Source organism: Gouania willdenowi, chromosome 7, assembly GCF_900634775.1.
Source record: "Gouania willdenowi chromosome 7, fGouWil2.1, whole genome shotgun sequence".
In the NCBI taxonomy this organism is placed as follows: Eukaryota; Metazoa; Chordata; class Actinopteri; order Blenniiformes; family Gobiesocidae; genus Gouania; species Gouania willdenowi.
Genome location: NC_041050.1, coordinates 11,538,640 through 11,560,228, shown reverse-complemented (window position 1 = coordinate 11,560,228; position 21,589 = coordinate 11,538,640). Strand labels below are relative to the sequence as shown.

Below are 21,589 nucleotides of genomic sequence, written 5' to 3'. Positions count from 1 at the left end.
CCAGATGTTTTTCCTTTTCATTTCTTCCCATTCTAGCTTAAAATCGGTGCCTCATATTCTTGTGACTCTACAGTTATGCTATTACATAATTAATGTGTTTATTAAAGATAAGACACCCAGGGTATGAGAAGCCTTTCTTTAGGGGAAATAATTCCCATTTTCATATGAATACAAAATATTGCAAACTGACGAGAGCTCAGTTGCAACAGGATAAAAAAGCAACAACAATAGCCTATAATTCCATACCCCTTGTGTAGCTGTTTGGGAGTCATAATAGCATCAATGTGTTTACTGCTCATTGCAAAAGAAAAAGCCACGTCAGCCAGAAAAGATACACATTTATGTTAGAGTGTAGCATGAACTCAAAATTCTATTTTTAAAAAAATCGAGTTAAAAAATCTTTCCTTTTAATGTTTATTCTCTTTTTTCTTTTTTCAAATAACGCAGCAACAAACAGATTTTTAAAGTTTTAATGAGTAATCACAGGGGACATGAATGCATTGCAGATAAAATATTCATGGATGCTGGACTTCTGGTCGGTGCCTTTGGGATTTCATTAGCTTTCCTCATTTTAGAAGGTCTCCACGCATTAGGAGAAGACACCAATATCATGCCCGGCAGGAAACGGCTTGCTGATCCACCGTTGAGGTGTATCAGCAGAATATTATACCGACTGGCATAGTACAGCTGCATTGTCATAAAGAGCGGGCCAATCTTTCATTTGAGGTGACATTCTGCTTAAAGGCACCTTTACACTGAGGTGGAAAAAGGTATTGAAGCTCTTAAGACACAGCTTTAACCTGATTTAGTGCATTGAAGCTAGAGGTAGTGATGTAATTCCAAAGCGCTTTTTGAAACTAACATCCGCGGGGAAATAAGTGAATCCCTTGGTTTAACAATAAAAACATACCAATCATTTCAGTGCAAAAGAAAATACTAAATTATGTATATCTTTGTCTTTAAACCTAAATGGCTAGCTGCACGCATTCTGCCTTTGAAAGTATTACGCGTGACTAGACTCAAAAGTGGACCATTGATGAAGCTATAGCAGCCTAATAACAGTAAATTGCTGCAAAAGTGAAGCCAAAGTTTACATTTTTCCACTCCAACATTCAGCAATTTTACAAGTGAGCACGCAAGAAAATAAAAGCAAAAGAAGCCACATTCTCAACAAGTTTAAATTGCAAACCCGAGAGAACGCTGGGGTGGTTTTTAAAAAAAAATGGGAGGTTGTTAGGGGATGCACTGTTGTCGTAAATCTGTTTGACAGGTAATTATCTGGTTTGTTTTGGGGGAGTTTTATTACATAAGAATGAGACGAGAGGTAGGTGGGAAGTGGTAGGATGACAGCAGTGTGCTTCACTTTTTTTTAACTACAAAAGCTGCGGTAGTTTGGCTACGTGTGCGTGAAAGAAGTGATGGAATCACTTCATTTACTTTCACTACTTTTTTTTATACACTTTTAAACTGCTGTTTGGTTTTGCTGTTTACCTTGTTTGGTAACTCCAAGGCCTCTCTGTATAATAATGTAATTTAACACAGCAATAGTCTTTAAAAGCAACACTAAGAAAATACCAGTCACGCTCACTATATTTAGAAGAATGACTTTGATGGCTAAGAACACACAGGCTCACATCTACGTGTCACAACTATGTGCACTCAATAAAAGCAAAGAGAAAAACAGAAAGAAAAATATACTGGGTATCCAGCAAATTCAAACACCACGAAATGTGATGTGATTAATGCTGCTGACCCATTGTACTGTGCAATAATGGCTTATTAGTGACAACAACAACTGCTGAGTCGTATACACCACAAACCAGCAACAGTACCAGCAAAAAAAGAAAACATGAAGTAAGTAAAGCATGTGCAAAATTTCCAGCTCAGTCAGCGGCAGAAACACCTTGTTTAGATACAAATGTCTGTAATTAGTATTATCTTCTCCACTAACACATAGCAGCATCTATTAACCAGTTCAGCTAATCAGAGTGGGATACCGTATACTGTATATACTGTGTGACAAGATATCACAATACTTAAACCTCACTTGGCAAAAGGTCTCAATTGCAGCTCGAAAATGTAGACATATGAATAATGTTGCTAAAGAACATAGCTTAAATCTGGCCTGTGTAGACAGGAGTTTGATGCTTAAGTTAGATTCATAATGATGACATGACGATTTGGTTTGAATTTTAGACTGGCATGAATTTTAATTTATCTTATTTATGTTATTGTTCTTTGTAGTTAAGGTTCTTCATTATAAAGTATTTTAAGGTTATATCCAGACTTTGGCCGTGTTCGAAATCGCATACTAACGTACTTCTCAAACGAAGTCACATTAGATAGTATGGAAAGATAGAGGGGTGGATTGATCTGAAAAAAAAGGTGGTGATCCAGTTGCTTCCCTAAATCCTTTAGTGACGCTGTTTCCTCACCTGGAATTCACCAAGATTGCAGCAATGATTACTGCACGTTCAGAACTGGTGCAGACCTCCCTTATTTAAATGAGCGTTTTTGTACGTGTTGAACATGGAGGCTGAACATGAGTGCGCAGAAGCTAAAATACAATTTTGAAGCTGAAGAATTGGAGGTGTTAGTAGAGGGAATTAAAAAAAAAATGGATGAATTACAGCAAATAGATTTAAAATAGATTTTCTTTATTCATCCCGCAGTGGAGAAATGTGTGCGTGGATGTGACTATGAGTGGCGGATGGGTGCATGCGCTCGGCTAATCGCGTGTGTGAGACAGTGACCCACGGAGGAGAGATGAACGCACGCACACACTCCTTTTCTGTGTTGTCTGTCCACATTTACAGCAGGGATGATCTCTGCGTGTGTGTTTGAACCTGTTATTTTCTAGTACTAAAACTTCACCGCAAACAGTGCCAGATTTCATGAATCGCATCGCTCCCCTTGCATACATTTATTTGCATTTCCTCCTTCCTTCCTCATATTTTTGCACCCCCTGGGAGATCCGCCTACTATGCATATTCATTAGGGGGAAACGTGCTAAATGGATTGAGCACGCATTGAGAAGCGCAGCGGCGGCGCACTCCTGATTCCCTGGGCTTTGTACTCCCTATTAGCGCATGGAGTGACGTTTGCACACGTTTTAATACCACTAAACCTTTAGTGAATCTGCCCCAGAGAGCGCAAGAAATACCTGGATGTATAATATATTGGGACATTTTTGAAGTATGCATGGTGGGCACACTCGTCATACTCAAACACCTCATGATGCATTGCGAACGGAACATAAAATCGTCCTGGGACCGACTTCAAGCTAAAAATCAAACATCCCCTTTTCAAAACAAAAGCATCTCTTCTCGTCTTCTATTAGTTTTTAATACTTTTGTAAATGAGCTCTTGTTTTGAAGTTCACTGGAAGTTTTGTCAGTAGCACAATGGCTGGTCTCTGAAAATCTCTGAAATGTCAGCATGAAATGTGTTTACGTGAGTTTCATGGATCAAATGACCACATGTTGATATTCTTCTTAGTCACTGTCAAAACTTTCAAAAGTGGAGAATCAACTGAGATATTTAGCCTCATTGTGCTTCAGGTTTTTGTCGTTACAGGATCAAAATGCATCACTTGGAAGCATACTTCAGTGGGAATGATCACCATCCTAATCCTCCTAACCATACTATAACCATAGTATATAGTAGACAGTATATACTCATTGGGTTTGTAGTGCATAGTACGGAGTGTGCCATTTTGAACACAGCCTTTATGTTAGTATGCTCAGAGTTAGTCAAATAAAAGCACGGCTAGTTTTCAAAGTCCATTTTTCAGGGTTTTTTTCCCCTTTCCAAAAATATTGTCTCGTATTGTTATCTCATCTTGAAAACTTTGTATATCTTCCCACTTTTACCAGTTAAGTCGTGAACATCAGGCTAATTCTGTATTAGGCACAGTTTTTGCTGCCTTGCATGCAACAACCTGCGGGGCATTGTGGGTTTTCACACCTTTTGACAGTTCATCAGTTTGTGGTGTGGTACCCGTTCCGTTCCGTTCCCTGATTGAGCAACTCAGGCAAGTCTTCATTTCCCAAATACGTCAGTAAGCCATGGGCACCAATGACCCTGTTGCAGGTTCATTGCGTTTCCTTTTGGTCCATCACTTCTGATAGATCCTGGCCACTGCTGGGTGGAAACAACTCACAAGAGCTCCAATTTTGGATATGCTTTGACCCAGTTATTTAGCCATCACAATTTGTCCCTTGTCACACTCGCTCAAAATCTTTACGCTTGCTGATTCTTTCGTGTTCCTAATACATCAACTGGAGGACAAAATGTTCACTTGCTGCCTAACATATCCCGACTACTAACAAGATCTGTATTAAAGAGGAAATCGATGTCCCACACCCCCCACCTGTCAGTGTTCATAATGTTTTGGTGGATCTGTGTAACTGCAAAGGGCTGATTTGGAATGGAGCCACATTAAACAATCACATTAAAGTAAATTTATGGGACCGTACAAACAAGAGGAAGATCAGCCTGATTGCTTTACAGACCATTCAATAGTTTCAATGTCTCCATTTAACTACAGTTTATGGGAGAAAATTCCAAAAGAAAATTTGGGTTACCAAAGGAATGGTACTGGACGATACATGGGGTGAAATCAGTGATAGCTGACCATTGGCACTACCTACAGAGCTGTGCAATAACAGTGACAAAAATTTAGGCTGACTCAAACAGAAAAGCCAGAACGTTAAATAAAACTCTCCCAAATGACCAATTGCCAGTTCGTTGTTTCTCTCTCTCTCTCCCTCTTCTCTCTTTTGGACAAAGGGAACACATTAGGAGCTCATTTTCAAACAACATCACATTCAGGCATTAAGAAAAAGGGATCTGAAAGGCTGCATTCATTAAAAACTGCAAAGTGGATGCTCGGTATGCTGGTGACTGCAGTGCTGCTCTACAAGTCCTTTCAGTGTCTACATTTTCACTAACCCTCCACAGCTCACTGGGGATCCGCTACACAAGATGTCTAACAGATCAATAATTCATCCATTCAAAACCGATTTGGCCATGAATCAAAAATGCAAAATTAATCCTCGAGTGGGCGAGTGCAAGTGCAAATGTGAAAATGTATTTTTAAATCACACAAACGTTTTTTGGAAAGTAATTCATATTTAATTGTCAGCCCCCTTACCTGCTTCTTTAGAGAGTTGTGTGAAGGCTTCCACTCCCTTCTCTCCATAGCTTCCCTCTGAGGCCACAGTGGAGACATACGTCCAGTCCAGCGCTCGGATTATGTCCACCATGGCTTGGGCCTGGAATGAGTCTGGAGGAACCACCCTGGAGAAGAAGTCATATCGCCTGTCGTCACTCAGCTCGGGTGCAGTTGACGCATAGCTGATCTGCGGGATCTTTAAGGGCAAAGAACAAAGAAGAAATAAAGGAAACATTTTAAAACATTGACGTAATGTTGCTACCACATTATCAGGTGCCGGATGTAAAAACCCGGTCACTGTTTTGTAGCCGACATATTTTGAACATGTAGCTCACTTTCCTCACATTCAGCTAATTTTTCTTTCATTTGAGACAAATTCATGTAAAATAGCATGTTCTATTTTTGTCAATTTGAAGCGATCCCGCAATGTCTCGGTCTTCCCCTCTCCTCACTCACTGAGCCGCAATCGGCAGTGTGGGCGGAGTCTTGTGATTGACAGGCCCTGACTTGCTCACTTTGCATAACTTTTAAACAATTATCTTTACACTTGGTGACCAATTTAACATTTACATTTGGATTTATCATTTATATTTAGATTCATCATTTTGATTTAACTTTTATATTTATATTTAACATTTATATTTTACATTTATATTTAACATTTACATTTGGATTAAACATTTACATTTGGATTTAACATTTACATTTGGATTTACATTTAGATATATTTTTCCAAGTGTACACATTTTTAACAATAATATAGAACATGTTGTTTTACATGAATTTCAATCTCAAATGAAAACAAAATGAGCTAAATATGAGGAAAGTCAGCTAAATGTTCAAAATATGTCGGTTATGAAACAGTCACCAAGTTTTCACTGTCGGCACCCGATACCATATACAGTAGCATCACAAACATGGGTGTTGTAGTGAAAAAAATTTTAAATGGCTGTGTCGAAAATGGCAACCGATTTACTGTACTGTGAAGTACAATACTTTCAATGTTGAATTTTCAACCCTGACTGTGAATGTCATGCTCTGTATATTTTTTTCCCAGCTCAGAGCTTTGAACCATTCCTATTGAGGGATGAAAAACTGGTGTTTCCACTACCTCCCTGCTTGACTAACAGAGTTTGCAGGGATCAGTTTGACCGTACGGATAAGGGAATTTGAAAGCCAATAGTTCACTCACATATAAATGCAATACGAGAAGACAGTTTACTATTTGAAAAAGAAAAGCCACAAACCAGGCTATATCTAAAGCAGATACAGGCTGTCCATTTGCAACCTCAAGAGTAATCAAACACACCATCTGTTTCCTCCTTTAAGTAGTAAAATGACTCTTTTAAGCCTGGGTTTCTAACATATGGCCCTTTGGTCAAAACTGGATAGCCAAATAGGCCGGACTCAACAAGTTCCTAATGTGAGAAAATGTTCCATTAAGAAGATGTAAGAGTGACTGCCCTCTATGGGTTGAATCCAGGCAATTACAATTACATTTTGCTATTGGCTTAGCTTCACTGTTGGTCCCGCCCCTTCTATATACACGAGCATCTGTCACTCTGCAATCTGTGGCGAGTAGATTGGATTGAGCAAAGAGTGAATGGAGAGGCATAGTGAGTATACTGAGTATCTGCAAACTATAAGTTTTTCTATTGGCTACATTAGCATAGCATAGATATTTCTTCTTTAGAGATTTTATATCACTGCTCCAGGAGCTCCGCCCATAATAATCAATACCTTGGCCGGCGGGCCCAGAGCCCGCAGGAACCGGACCCCAGGCCAGAAGGACCCGGAACGGAAGCAGCACCGAGAGCAGCACCCCCAGAGACGACGACCACGCCCATAGCTGCCTAGGGTACCAAGGGGACACTGCGAGTCGACCCGCCGGCCCCCAGACGCACTTAACGAGCACCCCAGATCGCCTTTCCTTGATGCCGCCCGCGCGACGATGAGCCCTAGACTGCCCCCCCCCCCCCCCCCCCCCCCCCCCCCCCCCCTTTTTGTGAATTTCCAGCCTAGACGCACACATTAAAACCCAAGGTTTAGTTAATCTTTAATGAATTTTCTTGTAAATGCAAAAAATAAAGGCGGAAGTAGACAAGATGTTTTTATTGGTGTAGATTTCTTAATTTGTAGATTGCAAAAAACAAGTTGTTTCTTGTACAGTTAGTCTGTTCAGACATCAAATATTATAGATTACAGAAAATTCATCTTTTTAATTTGTCAAAAATCTACATCATTAAAAATCAAAAGGTCAGCTTGAATGTAATAAACTTGAAAGTGCAAATATAAAGGCTTTTTATAAGTTAGTGTTTAACATACTTTTCTGAGTTCCACCTCCACATCTGTAGCTGTATTACACTATTGAGCGACCTTCAATTCATGTCCCTGAATGGCTGTGATGCTGTACTAGAACTTCCTTTGTAAATGTAAAAAACACCTGTTACAACATTAGCTACATTAACAAACTTGCTTATTTTATGATACTCCATTAAAATTCCCATCAACCTGTTTTTATGGATGTCATTCGGTTACAATCGGTTACAGAATGTGTGTTTATCATATTTTTACTAAAAGTTAATATTGGTGGTTTTGTGTATTTGCCTAAATGACTGGAATCATCCTACATGGATGTCTTACCATTGGCAACATCTGTATTTTTCTAATTCGCCTTGAGTTGTTTATTGTTTCCTTGTGAATTTTGATGCTGGATGATTGCTTTTAATGCTTCGAGTAACTAATTTATTCGTAGTGGTTTAAATTGGTGGGGGAGAGGTTTTTAAAGTCACTTCTGATTAAAAATACATTACCCAGAGACATATTGCATCTGATGCATGTATTAATCTACTGAGTTTTCCACTTAAAATATAACAAATTGCTACATCTCGATCAACTCAAACAGCTGGGAAATCTCTTCCTCAGAGTTTCACAAAATCAGGTCCCTAAAATATCTTGAAACAGCCACAGTTCACTTGATAGTTGGAGGAAGAAACGATTGCAATGATGCCTCTGACGCAGAGGATTGCAGAGTTTATCCCACACAAGCCAGATTCCTGCAGGCCCTCCCAGAGCATGTGTTGCTTATTTCCTGATATCCAACATTTGACTGTTACTCCCAGAACAAACACTACCAGTCAGAAGTTTTAGAACATCCTATTGCAATTCAAGTCGTGCAAGTCGAATGCATAGCTTGAAATGGTACAAAGGTAAGTACTGAACAGCCAGAGGTTAAGAAAAAGGTTTGGTTCCCCAACGGAAAAATAACGTACATTTCAGAATTATACAAACAAGTCTTTTTTAGGGAACACGAAGTTAACAATTTAAAGCTGTTCTGCAGTAATGAAGGTTGAATCAGCCTTAAAAGCTGCAATTCCTACAGGTCGTACAACTTTTTTTTTTTACTTACTACCCCCTCTGTCTGCATAAACGCAGTGTTGGAACACAATGTACTTTGATGAGTCAGAAGTATAGAATACATTTTGGTTTATAAATTGATTCCATGATTTCTTTTTCAACTCAAATTGCTTATTTGTTCTTTGCTCTCATTTCAGAGTGTAATGACACAATAAACTGAATAATTTTCAGTAAAAAACTAGAGAAAGGGTGGCCTTCTAAAACCTTTGACCGGTCGTGTACATGTTGGGTTCAATAGAGTCTCTAAATTGTGCACGTGCCTGTTAACATCTATCTGTTATATTGAAGCCATCAAGGTGAGTTTTGCTTTCTACCCTGAATAAGATGAGATGGGCTGCATCGCCCAGTGACCTTTACCAAGACAAGTGAGTATGAAAGATGGATGAATGGACGGATGACTTACTTGAGAATATATTGGGCTGTATATTGCAGCTGAACCAAGTGTTTGACCTCTGGTTTTTTTCGGTTGGCATAAAATCTGATCAAAAAGTTGCATTATATACAAAAGCTATCAATTTATATTATTGATTAGCTCATGCAACTATTGTTTTTATTTATTTAAAAAAAAAAAAAAAAAAAATACACATCTTAAAAATCATAGCGTAGTCATTCTACAGATAAAATGCACAATAAAGAAAAAAGGGAAAAAAAAGAAAATACATATAACAGTGTTTTGTGGGACTCAAGTAAATTATTTGGTAACACTTTACTTGAAGATTTATACATAAGGCTGACATTATGCTGTCACTATTATGAAATGACACCTGTCATTAGCATGAAAAAGTGTCATGAAGGCTGTTATTAAGTGTAGTTTGTAATCATAACCCTAACCCTACCTAACACCATTAGATACCTTGACCTAACCAAAAAATGCCAACATAGCTCCAAATGTCATAATTTAGCAAACTTCCCTTAATGACAGCTTTCATGACACCTTATTCATGCTAATGACAGATAACAACAGTGTCAGCCTATGTATAAAATTTCTAATAAAATGCGAGCAATTTTTTTCATGTTGAATATTGTTGTGGCAGTTTTGATGAATGAAACAAAGTTAATTGATAAGAATTTAGCGATTCCGATTCCATTATCAATACTGCTGATCGATTCGATTTCTTACCGATTCTCATTGGGTGAGGGAATGAAATAATACAAATAGATTTGTTTGCTTTAACTCTTTATTATCTCTATTATTATTTGTCTCTTTAATTTCCTGCAGAAATATCAGCTTTCTTTTAATCCACCAGGTAAGACAGGTATAGATTGTTTTCACTGGATAATATATACAATGTATGACACTTGGCTACAAACATTTGAGAATATTCACAGTGCTCCTTTTGAACTTGAACACCTTGATCCAAAACTAATTCAACATAAAACAAATAATTATTCTGTAAAAAAGAACATATTAACCAAAAGTACAGCTGCACTTACGTATCAACTGTGGTAGATTAACTATTTTTGTGCAGAGAAATTAGCACATACAAGATTGTTCTGGACTAAGGGTGTCTCCAGCTGTGGAGAACACCCTTTCAGATGGCGTTGAGGATTCTTGGACACAGAGATATTTCTCAGCTAAAGCTGACACCATTGGGAATGTGTCCCTCTTCATCCACCACCAGAAGGAGGCGCTGTCTTTGGTTGGGATGGGAGGAAGGTTTCTATATAGTAGTTGGACTTCTTCATCCACTATTTGGACTATGTAGGGCCCTATAAAAACCACGTTAACAGAATTGTGGACGGAATCATAGAATTGACTAATGAAAACGGAATTCACTGTTGAATGCGGAAATGAACAGATTCGACACGAAACACTGTCACCGGAATGTTTTTTTTTTTTTTTTAATGGGAAAATGTTTCATGGGGGGGACTGCTCATCAGATGCACCGCCCGTCTCACTCCTGTCCTGGCCGCTTCAAAGAGGCTTCAAACACCGCCGAAACTGCCATGAAAACTACGCAAATCATCACTGACTCCTAAAAACGGAGCCACCAGTCTATGGTCTTAACAACACGCAGCTTGCGTGTGACGTCATCACGTACAGTATTTGCGATGTAAGAGGAACCGATAAGCGGAATTCACAGGCAAGCAAACAAACGATTCCTAGGAATCTGTTTACTGGGAACCGTATTTTGATTCCCATCCCTAGTTGTTGGTCAGATGCGGAACCAGCATTCAGCATGTGTGCCTCTGTGAATCTGCTGCTGTTCAGTGCTCTCAGGATTACGTATGTTGCTGGTAGTGGTAGTATTGTATCTGTATAATGACTATTCATAAAAATTAACTAATTAAGGTTTTTTCATTGAATTAAATACTTTTTAAAGAGTAAACACGATAAGTGTTTTTACCCATACAAAGAATTCGTTTTTTTGGGGAAAGCTAAGACTAACATCCTAACCCCTAACTTCAAACTTGAAAATCAAGTTCTTTTAAGAATATTTAAACATACCTACTAACGTAGAGCGTATAGCTAACAGTCGACCATTTGCATAGAAGCATAAAGTACAGGGCTCTTCAAGTTTCGACGTATGAAAGAGAAAATATATCTACAGGAGAGCTTGGTAAAGTTCTCTGTCATCATACTGTATTCCCCTGGCCAAAACATTTAATGCCTCCATCATAACCAAACATAAACCTTGCATTACACTCTAGCAGCTTACTACTTTTGAAAATGGTTATTCCTGCAGCTCTTTGTTATTTTCTTTGAAGACCGCATTACAAAAAACCAGCAGTACAAGAAAATTTCCAGGTATTTTTTGAAAATTTCAATAAAACTTCAAGGCCTTCTTTGGTTTCTTTGCAGTCTTTTTTTTTTTTTTTTAGTTAGCGTCATGTGAAAGAAAATAAAAAGCCAAAACCAGAGCAACAGTGGGGAACCAAGGTCCCCTTTAGATTGCTGGAGGCAATGTCTTTTTATGCACAAACCTTCTCTTTTTGACTAAAACTTGTAGCCACGACGCGTTCAGGTGACCCTGAACCATCGCTTAGTTCTGCTGCAACACGTCAAGGCTGCAGGGTGACATCCCATAATGCACTGAGCCTCCCTCCTCTACTTCTCTTTAATCATTCTGCATGCATTTGGGGTGTACAGTATGCCTCCAACACAGGGCATTGGCCTTGTCCTTTTTTGTGTAGTTTCAGCTCTTTCCTCACTTTTCTTTCTCCTGCTTGTTGGCTTGTCTGTGTCTGTAGAGTTTAGAGTGACAGGTTTCTGACCTTATTATCCAGTGTGTTGTCAGTGTGTCAGTGTGTTTCTAATTTCCCAATGCTGCAATTCTTGTTTCCATTTCTGACAATAAGTTGCAGCAAATGGAGGTTGAACTCTGAGAGGACTTGTAAGATCACATCAATTCTGTCAAAACCTGTGTTTCGCCTGTAATATTACAAGATCTTGACCTTATTATGACATGCCCTTTATATCTAAGACTGACTTGTTTTTCCACTTCTTTTGGAATTTCTTTGGTGTTTGTTTTCAACAAAAAAAAAAAAAAAAAACTCGAAAGCTGTTGAACGTTACCTTGTGATTGTGAACCATGGATCCAAAAACTTAAGGGTTGGTGCTTTAAATCCCAGTATGTCCTGGTCATTGTTGTTGTATTATTGGGCAAGGCACTTATTGCTGGTGGTCAGAGGTGTGAATTGGCAACCGCACTTCTGTCAGTAGGCCCCAGGGCAGCTGTGGCTACAATGTAGCTTACCACCACCGGTATGACGATTGTGAATAAGTAGTGGTTTCTATAACACACTTTGAGTCTCATTGAAAACAGTTATATGAATCCAAACCATTATTATTCTCAATAACCACACCTAATCATCACTACCAGTGCAATGTAGCAAGTATGATGAAGATTAGGAGGAAAATGTTAGTATTCATTGATTGGCAACAGAACAGACTATCAGCAAAGCTCTATACAAAAAATGCAAAATAGACAATTTCTACTAATGGTCAGAAGCCTGGTAATCATCTGCAGGTGTTTCCTTGAACCGAAGACCTTTCAATATTGTGTTGGTTTTTTTTCTCGCTGGATGAGATGGAAAGTCAATTTGTCAGCCGGTTCGCTACTTTAGTCCAGACTAAATTATTAAAAACAAAATGTAGATCAACATAAAAATGTGAGGAGGACATTTATGGAACGCTGACATGCAGCTCCTCAAAATCTGAAGACTTGTCTCAGAGGAGAGGAGAGTAGCTTTTGATGTTAATATTGTTAATAACACAAAAAGTCAACAACTATATAAATTCAGTCTAAGGATAAACTAAAAATATTATATCCATTTGGATTGATCAGTGGTAGAACTCGCCATTGGCTTAGAAAGTGTTATCTTCCACAGTAATGATTATTTTACAACAATGAGCATCATTTTAGAGACATGATCAATTCTGACTTAAAAAACATATTTTGTTAGAAAAGGTACATTTCTCTCCATAGTTTGATGAGTTATTTTAATGTGCACAACAGCGTGCGCTATGAATAGAGTGCACTGTTGTGTAATGCCTTTTTGTTGCTCTGCAGAACAGGAAACTACTTTCAGCGGAAAATCTGCATTTTTCTCACATCTTGTCCTTTGTTGTGTTTTAATCCATTTATTATCTTCAAAAGATTTGCAGAGTTATCTGCATTCACAATATAAATGAAATGTGGAGCAAACCTTTGGTTTCAATTAAAAATCCTTACATTTAAGGGAGTGGGACTCTCAACCCTGCACTACCCTATACTAGGCTATACATCAAAATTGCCAGTGGCAAGTAAATGGTAAAATGGTAAATGGACTTGATTTATATAGCGCTTTATCACCGCACTGAAGCAGTCTCACCCAATCACTCTCACATTCACACACCAGTGGGACAGGACTGCCATGCAAGGCACTAGTCAACCACTGGGAGCAACTTAGGGTTCAGTGTCTTGCCCAAGGACACTTCAACACATAGCCAGGTACTGGGATCGAACCCCCAACCTCTCGATCAGAAGACGACCCACTACCACCTGAGCCACGGTCGCCACGGTAGTAATGTGTTTTGTGATCCACAAAGCAGAAATCACCACCTCCAACACTAAAGTAGCTCCAACTACACATCAGGGTTCAAAACCTCTAAAAACCCATTTGGACAGGTGGACGCACAGGCAGTGCCAATGTGGCATACATCAATTTCTCTTGAAGCCAGTGCAGTGCATCATCTCACACAGTCTAATCTGAGCACTGTATGAAAGCCATCCATTTCTGTTAGAGTGATCAAAAGCAGTTGGACACTGGGGAAACACAGGAATGAGGACACAGTGGCCCGCTGATGGGAATGCTTCAACTTGCAGAGTGTGAGTTATAGCTTATAACAACTCAAGAGGAGTTAACTGCACAGTGCTGAGAAATCGAGGCATCGGTAAAACCAGGTAATCTCAAGATGGCTGCATGTTTTTCAACATGGCCATAATAATATCATTCAGTATAAAACAAATAAACTAGCACACAACAAAATGAAGGGTTCTCACAGCGTAAGGGGATCGTGTGGCGCACAAGCAAGCATCATCTGCATGGAACATTTTGAAATGTATAACTATCTGAGGGCCAAATTTGAAGTAAAGCTATAGTTTTTTGTTTTTTTTTCTTTGTTACAGCCTTACTGTAAAGCCAAAAGTTATTTGTTGAATTGGTGAAAGGTCATGATGAATGTAGTTAGAGTTTCTCATACTTGGTTGGTATGTACTATATTGGTTGGTCCTCCACTAATAAATATCCAGAGCACTGTTTGGAGAAAGAAATAACATTTTATTTCAAAGACTGATTCCAAGACATGCTTTTCTAATTTAAGTTAGGTATTCCCAATAATATTAGGACTGTTATGGACTCACCCTCCCCCCAGGCAGCATCGGGGGCAGCCAAGCAGATGCAGGGGTCCTCAGGTGAAGAGGGGAGCATCTGAGCAAATCGCCTGTCTGAAATAGATGTTGCGGCTGATGTACGTATGTGTTTCTCGGTTATGTAGATTCAAAATAGGGTTTAAACGACCTGTTAAGTCCCTTTGTGCCCAAGTGCGCAACAATTATTACAATAAAAAAATGCCCCCCTATGCTGCTGAAAACACCGTAGGGGGCGACATCACTCCATAGGGGAGCAAAATTACAATACGCTCAACAGCCCTGGCGAGAATTCTGGGCTGGTCCACCACTGTTATACGCTGCCTTAAATAGATGTACGAGGCCAGAAATGATGGACAAAAAATGTGAATGGAGAACCAACATGATGAGAAAAAAGCAACAGCAATTTGAATTAAAAACGACACTCCTCAAAGGAAATGAAGTGCCTATTTGAAACATTCGATAAGGATTTATCTATTAGAGCTGCTTTGCTATTACTTTGGTGTCTCGTCCAACCCTAGATCCATAGCTGGGATACAAAGCTGCTTGAACATTTGTCTCTTAGGAGCTTCTTTAGCTTCAGGGAACCATTGAAGACAACACTGCCTTCTCACTTCATCTCCAGTATTTTGTCCCCTTGTTTTTATTTTATTTCTACAACTTTGTTTCTCAGGAATAATCTGTCAACTCACAGGACAAAACATCCAACTCCAGCCTGTGATTATTTTAAATAACCACTATGGCTTCCAGGTAGCATGAAGCTATTCTTGACAGCAAAGGATTAAAGCTGCTGAAGATATGAAACAATGAGATCCACCGTCCCTGATTAGATTATAACACCTTAGTATTTTCCTCCCTGGCTGTTTTCCTGATGCATGAACATAAATGAATTGAATAAAGTGCTTCTGGATTTTAATGTTATCTCTCTCAATAGATTCAAAGCCATAAAGTTTAGCTTTTCTGCTTTTGGACACAGCACACAAAGACAGCTCAAAAATCCCTCAGTTAAATGAGCTGCGGTTGCCACAAATTGCAGCAGATTTAAATGTTTTCAGAGTCGCTAATAATGTGCCTATAATAGGGTGGGGGGAAAAAACAATATTCGACAAAAAAAGTATACATATATATATGTATATGTATACTTTTTTCAGAAGTGTTTTGTGTAAACATATTTGATTTTAGTGTTTGAAGAATTTTCATTTTGTTTAAAGAATAGATTTTACATTGTTTTGTACAAAAAAAATAACTTTTTTGTTGAAAAAAACAATCATGACTTCAATTATGACCAAAATAATTGTGATTATTATTTTTTCTATCATCGAGCAGCCCTAGTTTCAGAAACCTGAGTTGAACTTTGTTTAGTTGGGTATTTATAGGTTTCAGTGTGACATTTAAAGATTTTACTTCCAACAAACAACATTGTGTTTGCTACTGAAAGGTGAAAAAGTAACGCCCAAAAGCATTTCGAGTCTATGACATCTACAATGACCGCAGACGGACCAGATACAATAAGCGATGGCCCTTTTTGGTATCACAATTACCCTAAGTTGATGTCTGGCACCTGTCATCTATGGTGTAGATCAACGTTCAGATTGCTGAGGCTAATCGGCCTGCTTGTTCTCGAACGTATCTGGACTGACAGAATCGATGGCGGGAAAACACAGAGGTCCGTTATAAGGGACAGTGTTCTATTGATTTATTGCTGCAAAGTGCAGCGCCCTGAATAAAAAATCCAACAGTGAAGTCTGAGGCAGGATAAAAAAAGGAGACTAAAATGCTGGGTGGGAGGATGATGGGAGGATTATAATTTGCTTACTAGTGATAAAAGAGAATTTCAACCTGGGTGTTAAAGATGCGAGGTGACTGAGTGAGGTTGAGCAAAGGTTAGGCACGTCCATCCAAAGTGGGAACGCCAGGTGAAGTTAATTAGAGTGTCCTGGCCTTCTGGACAAATTTCCACACGCAGCAGCCCATGAACACCCAGGTAGTAGCTCTACAGCAGGGTGAGAGACTGTGGAGTTTGTGCTCTGCTGATGTGGAGGTGATCATTCTGAGGAGCTGGAAGGCTTTTTTATTAGAGATACACAGGGCAGCGCTGCACTGCTCTGCCTCACCTCACATGTGCTTTACATCAGAGTTTCTCAAATGGGGGTACACGATGTTATTACAGGGCAGGGTTGGGGTCAATTACATTTTTCAGTTACATCTACGTTGAATTACAACTCAATTACGATTACAGTGACCAGCATTTTTTTCCAGTTACAATGAAGTTACAATTATTTTGTATCATCAGAAAGTCAATTACAATTACCTTCTCAATTGCTAAAGTTCAATTACCATTATTCACAATTACTGAGCCTGAAATAAATAACCTAATAAAAGTTAACCTTCATCTTGTGTTAGCTTTCTGTTAGCATCTCTCATGATAACAGGTCCTAAAGCTGCTGTAAAATCCACTAAAAACAAATAATCTAATTTCTTTCCTATCTATTGACTACCTTGAGCCTTTTTTGCATCAATATACCCCTGGATTTACTTGTTTAAATGGTAAAATGTGGGAAAGCTTGATATGAAACGCATTTTAACTAATATGTTCACAGAACGGTGCATAGAACTGTAACAATGTTCCCCAGTTGCTAATTAAATTGTAATTGAGGGTTTTTATAGAAATTTCATGGCAATTACAACATACAAAGTCAATTATCTCAAATCAATTACAATTTAATTACAATTATGACATCAACAGATTTTTAAATTTATAATTATGCCATAATTGTAATTAATGTACGCTATTAAAATAATAATTGACCCCAACCCTGCTACAGGGGGTACGTAAATGAACAAATAAAGTGTCCGTCCTGGTCCCACCCCAGCCGTGAGATGACCGGAAATTATAAAAACTATGGAAATAAATCTATTCAGGAGGCATTAAATGAGTTTTTTTTAACCTTGTCGCCTGAAATTTCTGAAAAATGTAAATAGATTTTTTTTTTTTTTTTTTAAGACAACACAATCTTAAAAAACTGTGATTCTATACTTTCACTTATAAAATATACTGGATATCAAGTTCAACTACAATTGTGTAAAAGATTGAAAATATCAGAGCTCAAACAAGATCAAAAACGAATTCTAGGGGTCGCCAGAAATTCTTCCTATCAAAACAGGGTCACTTTCACAAAAAAAGGTGGGGAACCACTGCACTAATTACTGTTTCTTTCCACTCATTTACAAAATGTGATCATTTAAAATGTGTGCTATCACCGGGGCCGGCTCTACGCAGGGGCAAAAGGGGGCAATGCCCCCTCAAATCAAATATTATGATTCCTCACTCCATGCTCAGATTTTACGAAAGACACTTCTATTACACTCTGTTCATGCACATTTTTACACGTGTATTAGCAAACAAGCCTGCCTGAAGAAGGTCCTGTTAAGGACCAAAAGGCTACCAGCTTGCTTTTTCTTCTTTGTGGCTGTTTTACTCCTGTTATGAACAGACGGGGATATGAAGGCGGGTGGACGGTGGTCTCCTACCATCGGGACCGTGACAATTGCCACCAAGGCCCCATCAGGCTGTCGCCGCGCTCCTCAGACCGCTTCTATGACAGCCGCGAGCGGCGCACCTATGCGTCCATCACACAGACCGGGGGCCGCCTCACTACACACGGCTACAGGTTTTCATCCACTATTTTTCCTGTTTTTATCTCATCACTAGAAGTGCTACTGTAGAATTGAATGGGTTGCCAACTTTTGTAACAGTTGCATGAGTAGAATCACCTTTATTGGAGGGGTTAAAAATGAGGTTAATTCTGCAAGCTGTAGTTAACTGACATCTTCAAATGTAATCAAAACAAATTTGAAAGAATTTGATGATGAATACAAATTGCATTGTCTATGAAATTTACATTTAATTTGAATAATCTTTCATTAAAAATGACTTTCTGCTGTTGTTGACTAAACTGAGAATATAAATCTATGTAAATGAGCGTTTTGCATGTTTAATGTGAAGACGTAAGTGCGCACAAGCACACTGATATTTGAGGAAGTTACATTTGAGCCAGATGGACGTCTGCTGCACAAACAGTAAATAATGTAGAAAACTAAATGAAGTCCTATTGATCTACCATTGATCTGAGTTAATGCAGCAAATATGTCAATCAGTGTGCATTATTTGAAGATGATCTACTGACCATTATCCAGTAGGTCTGAGCAGCGCTGTGTCACGCACACTCTCATGTGAACATTGTGCCATCAGTGATCACCACTGCGTAAATTACGTATCTGATCTGCTGATTCTGGCCTGACATCAAGACTTTGAAGGTCAAAACGTGGAGAGAAAGACACAGACTGGAGCAGAGCATCCAAAGCTACATCGATCCATGGTCATATCCATATATCCATCTCTACGCACATCGACCGTCTGCACTGCAGCCGCCGGGGCTGCACATCCAGCTTCTTTTTCACACACAGCCTTTTTTCATCTCTGTTGTGTTTTCTGTCAACTACGTGTGTGTTTGCACCTGCTTCTCAGTTGTACTATTTTTTTGTACTAAAACAATCACTGCAAACAGTTCCAGATTTGACGAATCACAGTGCGTCCCCTGCATTAATTTATTTGCATTATCTCCTCCCATATTTTTGCTCCCCCTGGGAGATCCGCCGACTATGCATATTCATTAGAGGGAAACACGCTAAAAGGAATAAGGGTGCATTGTGACGTGCAGTCCTGATTCCCTGGGCTTTGTACGCCTTATTAGCGTGTGGAGTGACGTTTGCACACGTTTTAATACCAGTAAACCTTTTGTGAATCCGCCCCTAAAAGAAAAGGTAAGACCATGAATACACCGCAGTTTTATTTTTATTGAATATGAATTATGGAATTGCAATGGCAACTTAATTAAATGCGCTATTTCTCTGAGGTGCTATAAATATAAAGTTCTTCTCTGTGTGTGATAATGTTGATATGAGATATAAAACACTGCCTGTAGTCAATGTGCAGGCTGCAAATGCAATGGTGCATTTAAGCTACTCTATAAATGGGTTAAAATATTTGCAAATCTGACTCTAAAAAAAGTCAGTGCCTCACTAGCCACGAACCTCACCACACGTTACTGCACTACACGGTGGCCATGGAGGCTGAGATTGAAGCCCTCCCGGGCATGCCCACAGCAGACTGCCGAGACCCCTTCCAGACAGCCTCATCTTGGACGAGACACAACCTGGGGATGCGTTTAGAGGATGAGACTCTGGAGCAGGTGGAAGCTCCCATCATATCTCGTGTAGAAGCTGTGAATGAGCAGTGGGAGGAGGTGAGAGAGGGGGAGACAGGGTCTCATCACCACCAGAGAGCCCCCCCCCCCAGCCCAACCATGTCCCACCATCACCACCATGTGAGGTGCACATTTCAGCTGACTCCAGGGCCGTAGCAGAGGTGGCCAGGGCCCACCACTGAGTCCAAAACCCCCCGGCCCCCCTTCCCCCATTTTACCACCTGTTGTCACCAGACCATACTCAATGGTTACCACAGCTACCATGGCGACCATGACAGAGCCAACAGGAGATTGGTCACCATTTAGGAAGACGGAAACAGACACTACTTTTGAAATTCACTCCCATATGACTCAAACAGTTTGACCCAAACCCCAGAGAACCCCACGGCCCCTCCCTCTGGATGAACTCATCAACACAGAACCAAAATCAAAATCATCCAGTTAAGATATACGTTATGTTGTTGGTTGATAAATGCTGAATTTATTTAATTACTGTATTTATTTTTCTGTTTCCCCCCTTGAGGGATCGTCACCGTCTTGTGGTCAGAAGGTTTGTGTGCCTCAGTGACCTTAAGAGTTGCACCAGCAGGAGCTCAGTCTCCAGGTGGGACACCCAGGTTGGACAGGTCTGAAGGTAGAGGCCTGACTAAGTGCAATCCACTTCTCTAGGTTGGAGTTGGAAACATTGCTCACAACCCAATTCATTGAAGAAAACACTGTTACTATAAGCACAGGGGAAACAAAGTGATGGAGCATGTGTACATATGATGCCCCCTTAACATTTCTGACTGCCCCCTTATATATGCCTGCCTACAACAGGCATTGGTTAGCACTCGTTCATTCCATCATTATGATCTATAGTTGTTTTTAAATAGTTTCTATAGTAAAATGTTGTAGTCGGACAAATGAAGCACTTGGATTCAGAAATAAGAAAAAGTGGTTCTCCACTGCTTTACATAAAAAAATGCAGCATATGGCAAAAATAAACTCCCTGCTAGGGTGATAGTAAGCATCCACCCTTGATGTCAAAGCAGAGTGATATCAGAAGACATGAATAGAAAAAATACAGAGGGCTTTAAACAAAGTCTACAACTCTACAACAAAGGCCATTGCACAGAGAGGGCATTGCTCTAAACAAAACACTACACAGAATCGACTCAATCAATGTCAAAAACTAGAAACGGAAAGCTAATGTTGTCCAGACATGGTTGTATGCCCATTAATCTAAGAGCAATTCTCAAAAACACAGCTTCAGACGAAGCGCCAGAGGCAGAGCTGAAATGTTTCCCATGAATGTGCAACGGTGGAGTGATGGCGGTCAGGCAGCCCTTGTTGCAGGAATTTCCTGTAGTCTCTATTTGCAGCGTTATTAGCCTCTAAGTATAACGCGACATCAGTCGGCTCCACTCGCCTCTTTGCAACAGCTCTCTGTGGTAAAGGCAGAAATGACAGCAGGTTCTGACAGACCGTGCTCCAACCCTGAGCTGACTGTGGCCGGATGCCAATGCACAGATTGTCCACATGACACCAGCACGATAACGCACACTCCAAGCATGATTCTACAAAGCAGCCAAGAAGCCATTTTGAAAGCAATTTTAAACCCACACACCCGGTCCCTTTGACTAACTTCTGTTCCACCCTCATTTGTAACAGGTTTTTTCTAAAGCCTCGTGTTGACCTTTGCTGCTCCACACCAGCAGAGGTGAAAGTAATGGATTACAAGTACTCATGTTACGGTAATTCAGTTGCTTTTATGTGTACTTGTACTTTTTTGAGAATATGTCTAAAACATTCATTTTACTTCTACTTAAGTATGTTTTAAAGGAAGTAAAGTAATTCATTACATTTCTTCACCCATCTTTTACTGAGAAAATTTG

At 39.5% G+C, this 21,589-nt stretch overlaps 1 protein-coding gene across 1 annotated transcript in view; it reads right to left on the bottom strand.

Moving 5' to 3' along the window:
- Positions 1 to 21,589, bottom strand: part of grm7 (glutamate metabotropic receptor 7) — a 134,021-nt gene that overhangs the window by 59,408 nt on the left and 53,024 nt on the right. The window contains exon 2 of the mRNA XM_028452247.1: positions 5,156 to 5,372. Within this exon, the coding sequence (XP_028308048.1) occupies positions 5,156 to 5,372 (217 nt within the window). The remainder of the gene's footprint in view (positions 1 to 5,155; positions 5,373 to 21,589) is intronic.